Here is a 16,176-nt window from a genome sequence, read left to right on the forward strand (position 1 = left end):
TCAGCTCCCCAGACCACCCAGAAACCTGACACAAGCCCGTTTGCCAACCACTGATAACACCAACCATGTCGTGACTCTTTAACCACTCTTTTCTGAGTAATGATATCCACCAAGGATGTTAATAATAATAATAATAAATTAACCTTCCAGCTTAACTATAACTACATTCACAACAATAAATATACAAGAGTTCACGCTCAAAGGCAGTGGAATTTTGAATTCAGGTCCAGGCATGACAGGCTAATCCCATCACCTGGGACAGGAGCTAAAACGTTCACATTAATCAGACAATGAATGAAATTTAATAGCTAAAGAAACGCAGTCCCACCACAAGCAACAGATTGCATTTTATAGGATCAAGTCAAGCAATAGCAGACTTAACTGGAATAAGAGATGTGCTAATGGAATATGTAAGAGATAAGTGGATAAAACATAATTTATAAAATATTTGCTCAGAAGTTGAAAACACATGGAAACTACTTTATGCTCCATAGCCCAAATTGTGCTGTTTTTCATCTGTACCAAATTTGACTGTAGGTCCCGATGTGAGAATGCTGACAAATGTCCCCTTTTATGGAAAGTTGTTAAAATGCAGAGGGATTTGATTATTTTGCTGTGGCAGAGAGGAGAGTTATGGAGCTATTTTCCGCCTCTTTCCGCCGAACAACAGAGGCCATTTCCCCCGAGTGGCTTCCTCTGGTTTGGACTCCCCCCGTGGTCTCGAAACAACCCGCGAGGCGAAGAGCCAGGCTGTGAAATAAACACTCCCGCGAAAGCTGCTGAATTATTTACCGCCGCAAATAGAAAACGGATCCCAAGAATGCGGGGAGAGAGGTCCGCGCCCAATGACAAATGCGTCCCATTCCGGGCCATTACCCCCTATTTCAGGATCCGAGCTAAAGAGGGGAGCTCAGGCGGGACCGCCAGGATTCGGCGGGACGCAGAACGCCATCGAGAAGAGAAGGGAGAGGAGCAACAGTGCTCGAGAACAGCGCTCTCACCGAAATTCCACCGCAAAGGAAAAAAAAAGTAAATCACTCTTCCTGAATTATTCACCTATTAACAATTAAACTTTTTGAGAGCGTGCGCTTTGCTGTGGACCAGATGGTTTATTACTGGCCAATGTGGACCTTGAAAAGACCCTCATATGTCACAAAGTCAAAGCCAATCAGTTCAGGAGGCTTACACAGACAGTGTCCCCTTCATTATGAAATACAGTGCACTCCAAGCGTGAGAGTATATACTAATCAAGCACACAGAGGCTGAATCATTCCTTTATTAATGCGGTTTAAAGACTCCACTTATCAAGAATTGAGCTCAGGAGATTCATTTTGGGCTCATTCACATCATGTTATACAATACGCAGTCAAGTGCAAAAACATCTAAAAAGTTGCAGGGAATCTCATATTTCACCTTAATTACCACAACACCCAGCACATCCTGCAGGAGGGAAGTTGTGGAGGTTAGTAGTTTATTTGTGTCTGGATGCCAGTTCACATGGAAAAGAAAGCAGCTTTCTACCTGTCAAAAACACCACTGCCTTGAGTCTTTAGATAATAACACAATAATGAGATACAGCTGAAAACCTGGGTTTTCCCCAGACTACACTGAATTTTAACTAAAATCCTAAAAGACAGGGCAAGCACCATGAGCTTCAGGAACCAGGCAGACAGGAAACGACTGAGAGCAAAGCAATGTTCATCTCACTGGGCAAATCTGTGATCAAACAGAGACAGCACCAAGGCACTGAAGCCTACACAGAACCAGCTACCCTGGAGACTCACACGCAATCACTGTGTAATGCCATTTAGGAAAGAAGAAAAACGGGTTGTTTAAAGCAATAAATGTCCATCTAATGCACTAATCTGTAATAAGATCAAAGTGATACGGTGATACGTGCATCTGTGACCTCCAGCCTCAGGGGCATTAAAGCACAGGCAGCAGTGGCAACGCCCGAGTCTGAGATCCGGAGCTGATCGGTGTTGCATTTAAACGGCAGGCCCCGCAGGGAGGACCATGTGCTTATTCTGGATCAGACATCTGATGTAAATCCTGAGTGAAACACTATTGCTGTGACTGGCAATATTGACCTGCCTATCGATCCAGTGCAGCCCCTGCCGCTATCCCGTTAGACACACAGCTCAGACACACAGGCACCAGACCACACGCACACACACAAGCCCTCACACACACACACACACACACACACACACAGAGCCATAACGATGCACATCGACCAGCTCTCTAAATCCAAAACCACACTCCAGCGCTCAATGACTCCTCCTCATTAAGCCAATGAACTCTGCCACTTAACCCTGCCACCGACGAGGTTGGAAAGAAGCACAGCCAGGGGTGGGCGGAGCCTGCCGGCTGCTGACCAATGAGGAAGCGCCATGCAGCAAGGGACCCACCTCTCTTGTCCATGCTGAGCTTGCGGTGGCCGTCTCCATTGCCGAGGCTTCCCGTGGAGCGGCCCATCTGGCAGATGAAGTCCTCGTCCCGCTTGCAGTCGGCTGTCTGTCCGCGCGGCGGATCGGGCTGCTGCTCCAGGGGCTCGTCCTCCTCGCAGTCGTAGTTGTCCAGGATGGGCGTCTCGCGGATGGGCAAGCCGATGACGGAGCCGTGCTGCTGCAGCCGCGACCCGCGGAAGCTGTCCCGGGCCTGCGGACCCAGCAGAACCGACGGGATGTAGTGGATCTCGTGCGTGGCCTCGGTGCTGGCGCTCTTCTGCGGGGCACGTCTTCGCTTGCACCAGTGTCGACGCGCGTACAGAACCATGGTGAAGAGCAGGATCAGCAACAGCAGCGCGATCAGTCCTCCCTGAGATCAGAGAGAGAGAGCGATCAGTCCTCCCTGAGATCAGAGAGAGAGAGAGCGATCAGACCTCCCTGAGATCAGAGAGAGAGAGGACTGATCAGACCTCCCTGAGATCAGAGAGAGAGAGAGAGCGATCAGACCTCCATGAGATCAGAGAGAGAGAGAGCAATCAGACCTCCCTGAGATCAGAGAGAGAGAGCAGTGTGATCAGACCTCCCTGAGATCAGAGAGAGAGAGAGAGAGAGCAGTATGATCAGGCCTCCCTGAGATCAGAGAGAGAGAGAGAGCGATCAGACATCCCTGAGATCAGAGAGTGAGAGAGAGAGAGAGAGAGAGAGAGAGAGAGAGAGAGAGAGAGCGATCAGACCTCCCTGAGATCAGAGAGAGAGAGAGAGAGAGAGAGAGAGCGATCAGACCTACCTGAGATCAGAGAGAGAGAGAGAGAGAGAGAGAGAGAGAGAGAGAGAGAGAGAGAGAGAGAGAGAGCGAAGACTGATCAGACCTCCCTGAGATCAGAGAGAGAGAGCAGTGTGATCAGACCTCCCTGAGATCAGAGAGAGAGAGGGAGCAATCAGACCTCCCTGAGATCAGAGAGAGAGAGTAGTGTGATCAGACCTCCCTGAGATCAGAGAGAGAGAGTAGTGTGATCAGACCTCCCTGAGATCAGAAAGAGAGAGAGAAAGAGAGCAATGACACCTCCCTGAGATCAGAGAGAGAGAGCAATCAGACCTCCCTGAGATCAGAGAAAGAGAGCAGTGTGATCAGACCTCCCTAAGATCAGAGAGAGAGAGAGAGAGAGAGAGAGAGAGAAAGAGAGAGCAATGACACCTCCCTGTGATCAGAGAAAGAGAGAGAAAACACAGCGATCAGACTTCCCTGGGATGAGAGAGAGAGAGAACAATGATCAGACCTCCCTGGGACCAGAGAGAGACAGAAAACAGCATGACTGGATCAGAGAGAGAGAGCAGTGTGATCAGACCTCCCTGGGACCAGAAAGAGACAGAAAACAGCGTGATTGGATCAGAGACAGAGAGCAGAACAATCAGACCTCCCTGAGATCAGAAAGACATCCCCAGAGAGACATCAAGTGTTCATATGTGCATAATAAAAATGCCCATTATTTTATATACTGTATAGATATTCATGTCAGATGCATGAAATGCATGAAAAAACACCCTGCTGCGTATTTCCTGCTGCATATTTCCTGTCACTCTCTGTCAGTCATCATAAAGCACTGCTTTTGCTTATGAATTCTTTTTAAAGTGGTAATGTCAGGTGATCACTGAGGGTCCTTTGTACAGCAGGGTTATTACGAACACAGGTCAGTCAGTCACACAGAGGATACGCTGAGAACAGGCTGATCGGCCTGGATGTGTTCGTACAGATTAAGAGCTACTGCAAAGCGTTTGGTTCCCCTCTGTGTCGCAGCCAATATGCCAGTGGTGTTTATGTCCCGCGCACACAAGCTGGGTCCGCTCTGCTCCTAAATCACGGATGCAGGGATGGAGGAGTGGGCCTCCAGCATTTACAGGCCGTGCCAATCCCAGAGATTGATGATGACAACAGGTAACACCAAGAGACTCCCGCCGGCCTGCTGCTGGCCCACTGCGAGCGAGTGAAAGTTTTTTCGTTTGTAATACCCATCATGGGCTGAGGGGAGGTGTCTGACACATTTTCGGTCGTGTCACGTCCCTCTCTCCGAGCGCCCACGGTGACGAGACAGGGGCGTTATTAATCATGTGTTAGGATGCCATCTTCATAAAACAGGAAAAAACAAACACCTGTCAAATGAATAAGCGTGGACTTCAGAACCCTCATGAATCTTCTCGGAGGAAGACAGCTCAGACAAGTACAGGCATTCCGGACAAATGGCTTCATTATTCTCAAAAAATTGCAAACACATCTTCTGAGGTCACTGAGTTTTCTGAGGTTTCTGAGTTGGAATGGGCATTCTCCGCCTCCCTGCTGCATCTCTGCTTAGAGAGAGAGGGGCTGCAGAGTTGCAGGGCCTCGCAGCGCCTGCCTGATCACAGCTGTGTGATTAAGACTGTGCTGCTTCCCACCGAACTCACACAAGCGTCATGGAGCTGAGGTCACACACGCGCCCTTTCGAGGGGAGTCTACGTAACTTCACTGCGCGTGTACGTGAAATATTGATATGACAACTCTAACACCATTGCAACATGACGCAACTGCAAAAATATCACTTTACTACACTTACAGATTCAAGGTTTGTCCTTTAAATTAAATTACACTATACCAGTTTAGTTACACTGTAACTGACAATTATATTGCACTGTGTAACACTGTGGAGTATTGTGCATTACTGTGACGGCATGTAGTTACACTCTAGTTACATAATTATTCACAGCATGTTAGTGATTTGTGTAACTCTGTAGTTAGTTCCTGTTCAATGGCATGCAGTTCAAACTGTGACTAATAGGTAGCAAAACTGCCCTGGTGTATGTGAAGTGTAATTTAAAGCGTCCCTGACTCCTGATTTCACATGAACGCTCTCAGAGCGGAGCGGAGCCATTCTGCGGGCTGACGGACCTCCCTACGAAAAGGATTCCAATTTCACAGCTGCTGCTCGGCCCTGCCAGAAAACCCGTGGATTACAGCGACTCCCAGGACTCCTGTTCTGCCTCATAGCCAATGAACAATAAGGCAGAGGGTAGTTCAGCGTAAAAGGCAACGAGAACGCTTTTAAGAGTCAGTACCGAGCGAGCAGCACCGAGCCCAAGCTGAAGCAGCATCACCTCTCATAGAGCCAGTGGTCCTGCACAGCCAGACTCACCCCTGCTTCTCTCAGTACAGCTCACCACCCCTCCAACAGAGAGCATGTAAGGGTGGTTTAATGCCTGCCTCCGACACCGAATCATTTGGAGAGGTAACTGAATAATGGGAAAAAAGTAGAGAGTTAAAGACGAGCTGCTGGCCAGGTTCTGTGCTCATTCATAATGATCTCTCCTCTTATTTTAAGCTCCAGTGAGCAGCCCCTGCACCAAGCAGCCGGAGCCGCCATCGTCTCGGCAACCAGGCCCATAACTCTCACGCAATCCGATCCGCAGGCCTGGCACTTCTTTTTAATTTGGAATTTTGTAAACCATTAAAGATCATCTGTTAGCCCAACAGGAGTGGAATACAATGCGCTTCAGGATAAACTGCAGGGTAAAAACAACAGAAACATGGGCTGAACCCAGCCTGCATCTGTTCGGTTCTGTTGCCACCATCTGGGCGCTGGAGGAGCACTTCCTGTTTGGCAGGGGGAGCGAAGTGCTGCGGTGCTCACGCAGTCGGCAAAGTCACAGAGGCATGCGTGCACAGAGAGACACGCGTCACACACACACACACAGACACACACTCACACACACTCATATACACACACACACACACTCACACACACTCTCTCACACACACAGACACAGACACACACTCACACACACTCTCTCACACACACACACACTCACAGACACACACTCACACACACTCATATACACACACACACACACACACACACACACACAGACACACACACTCTCACACACACACTCACACACACACACTCACAGACACACACACTCACAGACACTCATATACACACACACACACACTCTCACACACAGACACACACACACACTCATACATACACACTCACAGACACACACCCTCACACACACACACACACACACACACACAGACACACACACTCTCACACACACACACACTCACACAGACACACACGCGCACACACACGCACACACACACATATGCACACACGCACAGAGACGCAGTGGCTCAGTTTAGGAAACAGGATTTCTGGGATCTGCCCCCTCCGCCCACCCCGTGGCACATGGCTGGTATGGCCGTTTCTTGACCCCGCCCCCTTGCATGCTCTCAGCGTGTGGCTGGAGTGCCATGTGTTTGGTGTAGCTGCCACCTCTTTCCCCAAACCGACGGCGCGCCAGATACCACACGCAGCCGGCCACAGATGGCAGCCCCCTCCCTGCAACGCCAGGCGGTCAACGTGCAGGAGGGGAATTGGATCAGGGTTCCGCTTTAATCTCAGTCATGTTGCCAATGACAGGGTCAGTTCCAATGAAATTTGGTGACCACACTTCGGTGAAGGGGCAGCAATGGCAAATTGGATTTAAGAATGGTACCGCGGACAGTGTGGAGGAGATCTGGTCCGCATGCACTGTGTGATCACAGCCTCAGGGACAGCAGCAGATCAGAGCGGCTTACAGAAGGACCCGGTCACGGTCACGGTCACGGTCACGGAGACTCCAGCAGTCCAGCGGTCCGAACTGCATGATGGCCTGGTGGGGCGTGCTCATTTGGGCTGAAGGGCAAATGATTGAGGCAGCTAAAAAAGGCACATTGCTAAAATGAGCTGGTTAACACCGATGTGAAAACCCTCCTCTCCCAGCGTGTAAACAGCCAGTAAACGTCGCCACACGCGTTTGGAGAAAGAGACGCAGAGAGGGGGATGTGGTTTCATTTGCGGTGATTAGTGAAATATTCATTCCTGCAGCGATGTCAAAAGAAATCAACATGAGGCCAGGGGCTGTTAGCTTTCCAAACCCTGCATTCAGGGAAGTAATTACTTGTTAAATTTACCATGAAATGCATCAGCAGGTTTAGCAGAGGAGATTATTATTAATTTTTATATTTATTTCAGCGAATGGAAAGTATATCCCCTCTGCTTTCAGTCATTGTTTCTGAAACTACAGAAGCATGAAATGCAGGAATCAAACTCAGCTCAGGTTCCGGATGCTTTTCCACTGCCTCTGTGTTGTCATGCCAACCCATTTCAGCTCAGACCGTGCCCATCACTGCTGAAATCTGTGAGGAGATCGGCAGGAGAAAGCAGCATGATGACAATCAGATAACAGCAAACAAGCAACAGTAGACATTCTGTGTATAATGAAGTAAAGTTCTGTCTATTTGTGCGCGTGTGTGTGTGTGGGGGGGGGGGGGGGGGGGGGGGGGGGGGGGTTACTTCATTCTTTGACAGAGCATTTATTCTTTGACTGTTTGACTGTAGATGGAGTCCAGCATTCACAGTGGTGTCTGTGCTGTTCTGGTTGTGGGTCTCACTGGGGCAGATGGCACAGTCCTGATCCCAGCACTCCAGAGGAAAAGTGGGCACAACTGGAAACGATTTTACTAAAGCTGAGTCCACGTCTCCTCGTGTGTTTTTACTCCATGGCTGGACTGAGGGCAGGGGTGAGACAGAGAGATGGTCTCACTGTAGATAATGACCATGAGTTAAGCTGTCGCTCAGAACTTTGAAATACTGCTATGAATTACTGCTCCATGCTATCAGAGCCGTTCTTCAGGAGAAAGCATTACAGTCATACCCATGTGTCTCACAGCACCCCCTGTCCCACACCAAGGCTGGGGTATGATCTCACCACTGTGCAGCCAATCAGCATACAACACAACAGGGCTGGGTTACAGCCTTCTACAGTCAGCCAGCATACAACACACCAAGGCTGGGATATAACCTTAATAACAACAGAGAAAATACAGAACAAAAAACCTACATTTATAGTTTTGTTGGAACAAACTCCCAAAAGCAGCACAAATAATTTGTAACAGATCACTTCTAAGCAATAGATGTACCTTATATATCTTGTATTAATAAAACTTTTGTCAAACACCGACAGACAGTACGTATTAAATGTGACAGTATATGATCAGTGCTTATATTTACGCTCAGTATGTATGCAATAAAAGAGGTGTGTGACCAGATTTAAACCATCATAAGCGTAAAGCCAGTTCCCTCAGCCATAAACTCTCTGCAAGCTTCGTTTTCAATGCAGTACTAATTGATGTTGATGTCAAGATCCAAATTTCAAAATCCCAATTTGCAAATCCAGACAAAACTCCTCGGGTGGCAGGATACCTTTTTATGTCATTGCACATCATGGAAGACTCTCATATCAAATTGCTTGTGACTGAAGTAAGCTGCATGTTATATTAGTTATGAATGTAATTCAGAGTGCTGCTTAAGGTGGGCTCTGATGTCAGACCAAATTGAATCTCACGTCCAGAGCATTTATGCAGAAGCTCAGCGATTCATGAGGAAAAAGCTCCTTGTGGGGCTACCTGCCTACCTCTTCATTACCGGGGTCCTTGAGGTAATCATTGCTGGCACCGACTATGCTTGCTGTTTATATCCCAGAAAACAGGAAATCTGCACCATTTCAACACAATTACAAACAATACAGGACAATATCAGACACAGACTTTCATCTGCTGGGCAGAACCTCTCAAGCAGAGAAGCATACAGTAGGATTACATTTCACACGGCGATCCTTTAGGCTTAATTAGAATAAGCGATTTCCTCATGTGTGGAACAGCTGAGCTCCAGCTGGGAATCAACCCTGCAACCCCCTGGTGACGTGCCCAGCTGGGAATCAACCCTGCAACCTCCTGGTGACGTGCCCAGCTGGGAATCAACCCTGCAACCTCCCGGTGACGTGCCCAGATTCCTCACTGCATCGCATTTTCACAGGAAGGTAAGAACATTAGAACGCTGGCCCAATGCGCAGTGGGGATGTTCAGCGAAATGCACCATTCACACAGCTGTTTGTGGGTAAACTCATGGACTTCTGCTCCAGATGCATCCATGGCACTTCCTACTACCATGAACACCCTCATATCCCCAGAAACATGGACACAGAAACATACAGGCAAACACCACGGGATGCTGGCCTTAATTACTGCACAGCTTGACAAACGAGTTCAGATGCGTTCTGGGAAAACGCTCCCTGTTGAACGTGTCCTTGCTCCTTGTCTTTGCTCCTTACATTGCAGCTGCTTTTTTAATATCCATTATTCATAATAACACTAATTACATTTATGTAACTTTCATAAGATGTTGCTGTGCCAGACATACAGAACGATGTCAGGAAATGAAATGCATTTTACATGTAGCTTTTCATGCATGCCCACACAGGATTACACTATTTTTCCCAAGTGGCAGTAATGTAAGAATATGACTTGAAAGAAAACTTACAAGCAAATCAAATGTTCATAAAGTAGAGTCATCTATGAGGTAAGCAATAATTCTGCTTTAGAGTGGAGTTTGGTTAACGTTGCTCCAGTGTTAGGTCATATTATTGCTCTCAAAAACATCTGTTGACAGTTTGGCTTAAAACAAGTCACCAGCCAAGTTCCTGATGTTCCAGGATGTGTTGAGACATCTGATTTTGGCCTTTTTTCAGCACTTTCATGTGGCCAAAGCAACAACTATCATAACCATAACAATAACAATCAGGCTAGATTTACCTTCACCAACACGGAGTTTTGACACTATGCTTTTTGCCATGTAAAACTCATCATCTTGCCCCGGACAAACTAATTTGAGAGGGAAATTGTGTGTCAACAACCAGAAAAGAAAATATTTTCACTTTCACAATAGGATTCAGAATGATCCACCACAGACTCCAGTCGTGCTAACATGTTACAGCCAGCTAATTACTGTACTTCACTTGGATTAATGGGAGGAGATGAAAGCTCAGAACACTCCTCTATCGCCTAACAGCTGTTCCTTATTCTACCGGCCTCGCTGCCACATGACACAGAATGCATTCCACCAGACCGTTGCCATCAGAAATTCATCTCATCTTTTAGCTTATACAGGAAACGCCTTCTGCCGATAACGCATTTGTAATTCAGCAGCAGGACCGCAGAGGAAACGGTTTTTTTCCTTTGTAATGAGATGGAAGCTCACATGAGCGCAGGAAAATCAGCCTGGGCTGCTGATTGGCTGCCTGAGCTGAGTGGTGTCTGCAGCGCACATGCAGAGCTCCTCTCCGACACGCACCTGCTTCACAATAACTGATCATCCACAGAGCTGTGAATACTAATGATCACAATAATAATAACAGTGATGGTGGTGGTGCTACACTTGTTCCACTGTATGCTTGTCTTTTGACCTTGGTCTTTTGTGTCAGGCAGTAATTAATCTGTACTGTCTGCCTTTCACTCTTCCTGTGTGTCTGTCCCTCGGCTAACCTCTCCCCGGTCCCTGCTTTAAATTTGTGCACCTGCAGTCAGTTGTATGATTTGACTTGACTTTTTTGACAGTTGATCATTAGTTTTTTTTTTTTTCTTTTCGCAACGGGATGCTCTTTACTGCGTTCACTGGTTGCAGCTGGCCGTTTTTTCGGTCTTCGCTGTGGGATCTCAGAGGGACGCCTGGGTTCGGCTCTCCCGTGGAGGGTCTCTCCCTCCTCCATAGGCCCGCGCTGCAGGCTGCAGATCCATCTCTGGGATGATCAATGCCTCCTCTCCTGCCGTCTGCAGGGCTTCTGATCTGACAGGTGCACAGGCCGTAAATTAGGCCTCTATATCTCTGGGAAAATGAGCTGGTGAGCGGTGCATTGCTGAAGATTAAAATATGACAAAAGATGACATATTACACATTAATCGGAGATGAAGGGGGTGGCCAGAGAGATGTATACCATCTGCAAGGAGCTCGGACAGCCTGACTTCCCCTCCCCCCCCCCCCCCCCCCCCTCCCCCTCAGCATCCTGTCTGATCATCATTGGCTGATTCAGAAGGGATCGGGTTTCAGCGTGCAGCGTTCAGTGCGCTAACAGGAATCCTTCTATCCTTCATATCCCACAGCTATAGAGGCATTCAGTGTTTGAATCTTTGAGACACAGCCTTCTGCCCACTGATTTCCACATTAAAGACCTGGATATCTCAGCATCTCTGAGCATCCCTGAGAATGAAAGCACCTGAACTCTGCAGGTGAAGATCAGGTGCTTAGCAGGGGATCACCCTCTGCCCAACGGGCAGCCCACGGGACAGATGTGGAGGAAGAATCACACCTCAACAACACAAAAAAGCACCAAATGCTTCTATAAAGGGCAGCCCAAAATGATGCAAAGCAGAAACCTCATATATTTACATACATACACGTTCTCACATTTCCTTTATCTACTCATTAGCTGTCTCTTTCACTACATGCATCTCCTTCTCTATTCTTCATACTGGTTCATTATCAAAGAAGCCATACAAACACACTCACAAATGATGACCAACAACACTCAAAGACACTTTTAAATCAGCATAATCACATTAGCCAAGAACCCGGCTGCCGAGGAAGCAGTGTCCAGCATCACGTGACACATTTTTGTCTGCACTCGAGCAGTGATGCACACGTGAATGCTGTGTGCTGGTCTCGCTGTGGGCGGGGCTGTGGAGAGCCAGAGGTCAGGTGACCAGTCCTGAGTGGACACTCTGCCAGTCTGTGTGACCTATATTCTGCCTGGCCTGACCGTGGGTGAACAGACTGGCCACGCAGCGTGACCGTGAAGGGGGGGGTGTGCGTGCGTGTGCGTGCGTGCGTGCGTGCGTGTGCGCGTGTGCGTGTGCGCGTGCGCGTGTGTGTGTGTGTGTGCGTGTGCGTGTGTGCGTGTGTGCGTGTGTGCGTGTGCGTGTGTGTGTGTGTGCGTGTCAGCTCCTTCTGCTTCCTCACACAGCTCAGAGAGTGTGGATGACTCTCTGCTCACTCTGGAAAAACCTGGCCTGCTGCTCGTATTCCCACACAGACACCGGACGGGATTACAGCTTCACCGCGAGCGCTCACACTCCTCTCCCCCCAGCCAGGCCCACGGCATGAAGGAGAAACCCAAGGGGGATTCGCCCCTCAGCCGATTTCAGTCTGCCAGCAAGGATTCACAGAACACACCGATCTCCTCACCATCAGCGACAGAGAGAGCCAAACTGCCACCTCCCTCTCCTCTGTGGAACTGGGCTACAGCTGATCCCTGTAGCCGCTGCCTGCCGAGTTTCCGGTGGAGACCGAAAACATCTGACACTTTAGCTTCTGTCCAATCACAAGTCACCTCCCCCAGTAACCTGATCTCTTTTTCCTTTCTCCGATCTAGGACGCTTGCTCTGTGCTGGTAAATGTAACCTCAGCAACACTCCACGTGAGGGTAAGAGTGCAGGATGGAGAGTAGTTATCCTGTTCTGTTGGACCTTTGTGAAAGTAGTTGTTCCCTGAAGGAAGTTTAAGGTACTTAAACTAAATTTCTTCAGTAAATCCAGCTGTACAAATGGGTAAAATGTAAAACATGAGTGGTAATATTTTCTTTGAAGCATATGATTATACGCCATTGATTTATTACCACATTTTGCATTACAATTACTTGTGAACTAAATTTAATAGTAGGCCATGCATTTCCCTCACACTCTACTGGGACACTGGACCTACAGTAGCTGCAAGCTGAAAACCTATGAAAACGACACTACGCAAAGCAAGGCCACAAGCACAATACAAAAAAGCAATAAAATATAATATAATAATATAATATATAATAAGGAAAACATGCTAGACATTATACTGCCATCAATCTCATCCTTTTGCATATATGGGCTTACATTTTGATTCTCATTTTAATGGGGAAGGGGTTAGTGTATATGAGAGGAATCCAGCAAGGTGTGTGAAAGCCTCTCTTTCTGGAGCAGTGAATGGCACTTGCAAGAGCATTTGGATCTGGCCAACGCTCTCCGCAGCCTTGAGAGACTCACAGTGCTACATCAAATGCCGTTTCTGCTCCACTCCGCAGTGAAGGCCTGCAGACTCTGTTGGCTTTCAGAGATTGTCCGCCTCAGCATTGAGCTTACTCAATGTTTTGTACTGTTCTGTATAGGTGCTGAAAGCACTTTCAGCTTCCATGGTTACGAGCAGGATCCAGGCTGATGTATTGAAAATTACAGGTTTTACTTGAATGAACAGTGCATTAGCTAAAAAGCCTTCATGATAATTGCATTCAAATCTCATAGAGCAACATACCACTAATTTCACATGAGAAATCAGAAAAAAGCCAATATAACCACTGTATAATTATTTACTGAAATGCCATGTGCAAGGTCATGTTTGTGGTGAAGTAAAGTTAGGTAAATGCCACTGTGTGTCGATCCCAAGGCTTGAGATTTGCATTACAGAATGACTAGATCAAACAATATGTAATCATTTACATATATATGCAATAACTTACATATATATGCAATCACTTACATATTCACAGACTGTATTTCTTTCCACAACATTGCTTGCAGAAGCACATAATGTTCAGTAAATTTTCCGAAGGTATTTTACAAGTGATTGGTTATATTGACAGAATGCATTGTTGATTGTGCATACAGCCAAGCAATCTGTCTTCTATACAACCGGGGAAAAGTAAACATTACATTACTGGCATTTAGCAGACGCTCTGAATCATCATCAACAAAACATCAACTAAAGCTACCGCTAAACTGGATATGATTTCTCTCTTTTACAAATATGAGGTAATAATCCATTTTGAGGAAATAACTGTAGCTACAACGGAAGCATATGGTCTGTAGCAGCATCTCTGACTGGGAAAGAGACATCAAAGGCTGAGAGAGAGAGATGCAAGTCCGGCAGAGCAGAGGTGAGCAGACAGGTGAGGTAAGAGGTGAGGTCTCTCTCTCGTCACGGCTGGATGATGCTCACGCTCCACAGGTGCCCATCAGAGACAGGCAGTGCTGCCACAGCCAGGTCAATAAGTGGATCACCCCATAGTGTTTCCACACAGTGCTCATGGGAGGTGAAGTCCAGAGCCTCAGGTTATGGACTACATTCAAACTCGCATCAGACTTCATCTCCCATCATCCCACATTTGCAGTGACCCAGGGGTGGTGCGGACGTGTGATCATAGCTGAGTACAGAACTGGGAAACAATGTGAATTTAAAACATTTCTGACTGCTGGAAATAAGTCCTTGTTACACTGTATAAAATTGTTACAATATTGTTCACTGCAAAAAAGCATCACCCCTCCGAAGGTGAAATGTGGCCAGACAGTAAAACTATTGTACTGCATAATGTTCGGTTTTGTAAAATATATGCACTCCATAAACAGATCTGTCCAGTTACATAAGGGCCTCTTTCACATGGAAATAAGATTATGTCCCCTCCTCTACAGCCCGGCTCAAAGTGAGAGCGCGAGCTGCAGTCGGTCATCCTGCTCGCAGCGATACGCGACAGTGGTCAGTCGTGCTTGTGTACTAATGCGGGCATGTGACCATGAATCACAGCTCACTACAGCCTGACATGGCAGGACCAGGTCAGTGGCTAACTAAACAGCCAAAGGTCTCACTGTGTTTGGGCTAAAAATGAAGGACTCAGTCTGTATTGTAAGAAAAGCTTAAGCAAAAAAGGTAGTCACCTAAGGTGCTGTTAGAGATAAACAGCTTTAACAGCAGAACTGAGTCACAAAGAGCTGATGGTGTTGCTGCTTACTTGGTCCAGGTGCAGCAATAGAGATGCAGTTTTTGATTGGCTGGTGCGGCCTCGCTTCTCCTGCATGGAACGCATGTGTTTGTTATGACTGTCATAGACTGTCAAAGAGCCTGCATGTCGGAAAGGAGAATGAACTTTTCTCCTCGTTCACATGGGTAACATCACTAAATGTGTGCAGGTGCGCCGCACGCACGCACACACACACACACACACACACACACACACACACAAAACAGCAGTAGCAGCAGCAGCAGCAGCTTGTATCTGTGGTTCCTGCACCAAAAGAGCGATGTGATGTGTGAGCATCACTGCGGAAGAGGAACACACTTGCAGAACAGCACTCCTCACACCGCCTGCACCTAAGAGTCCGAGTGAATAATTCATCCTGTCCTTTAAACTGAGAAGCCGCCACGGCTCCCCGAACCCAGAGCTCCGGGCTGAGAGCTCACGGGGCTGCCCCTTGTTTGCTGTTCAGCGTTCGGTGGAGAGCAGAGCTGGCCGCCCCTGCGAGCTGGCAGACCTCATAGCTGGAGTCAGTGTACGCAGCATGCTTCACTGCTACCCGGATCAATAAGGGCCGACCTTTCCCGCCACTCCCGTCCCACTGTTCTTCCTTATAGATTGCTTTCGCTGACAAGGCTGCCTGCTGTCCTGACAGAATGATACTATATTTTATTCAGGCGCAAACAGAGGCTGGGGTTGGCCGCCTGCTCTCAGGAAAATGCTGAATTATCCGTGGATGAACCTGCTGTGCTCACCTCTCCGTGTATGAGAGCCGGTGTGGTGAGAGTGCAGCGTGGAACATGCTTAAATGAACACTTTAATCCCTTTCTCTGAACGCGTTTAATCACAGGGCTTCCCTCGAAATGGAGAACACGGCCTTGCCTTTCAGTAAGTCATAAAACGAGTTCAGAATGAGTGAGATCACAGCACTGTTCTCACAGCTCCTGCCTGCCTCTCCACTAACAAAGTGGGCACATTCTTTATATGCCACAGTTCCTAAATATCCCAATATTAAGCTGGAAATGGAAACCATAAATCATTACATTACACAAGATTGTAGAGA

General features: G+C 47.6%; 1 protein-coding gene across 1 annotated transcript in view; it reads right to left on the reverse strand.

The window, feature by feature from the left end:
* The window catches only part of LOC118776334 (astrotactin-2-like), a 293,949-nt gene that overhangs the window by 214,253 nt on the left and 63,520 nt on the right, over positions 1 to 16,176 (reverse strand). The window contains exon 3 of the mRNA XM_036526605.1: positions 2,412 to 2,820. Coding sequence (XP_036382498.1) covers positions 2,412 to 2,820 — 409 coding nt within the window. The remainder of the gene's footprint in view (positions 1 to 2,411; positions 2,821 to 16,176) is intronic.

This window comes from Megalops cyprinoides, chromosome 4 (genome assembly GCF_013368585.1).
Source record: "Megalops cyprinoides isolate fMegCyp1 chromosome 4, fMegCyp1.pri, whole genome shotgun sequence".
NCBI classification, from domain to species: Eukaryota; Metazoa; Chordata; class Actinopteri; order Elopiformes; family Megalopidae; genus Megalops; species Megalops cyprinoides.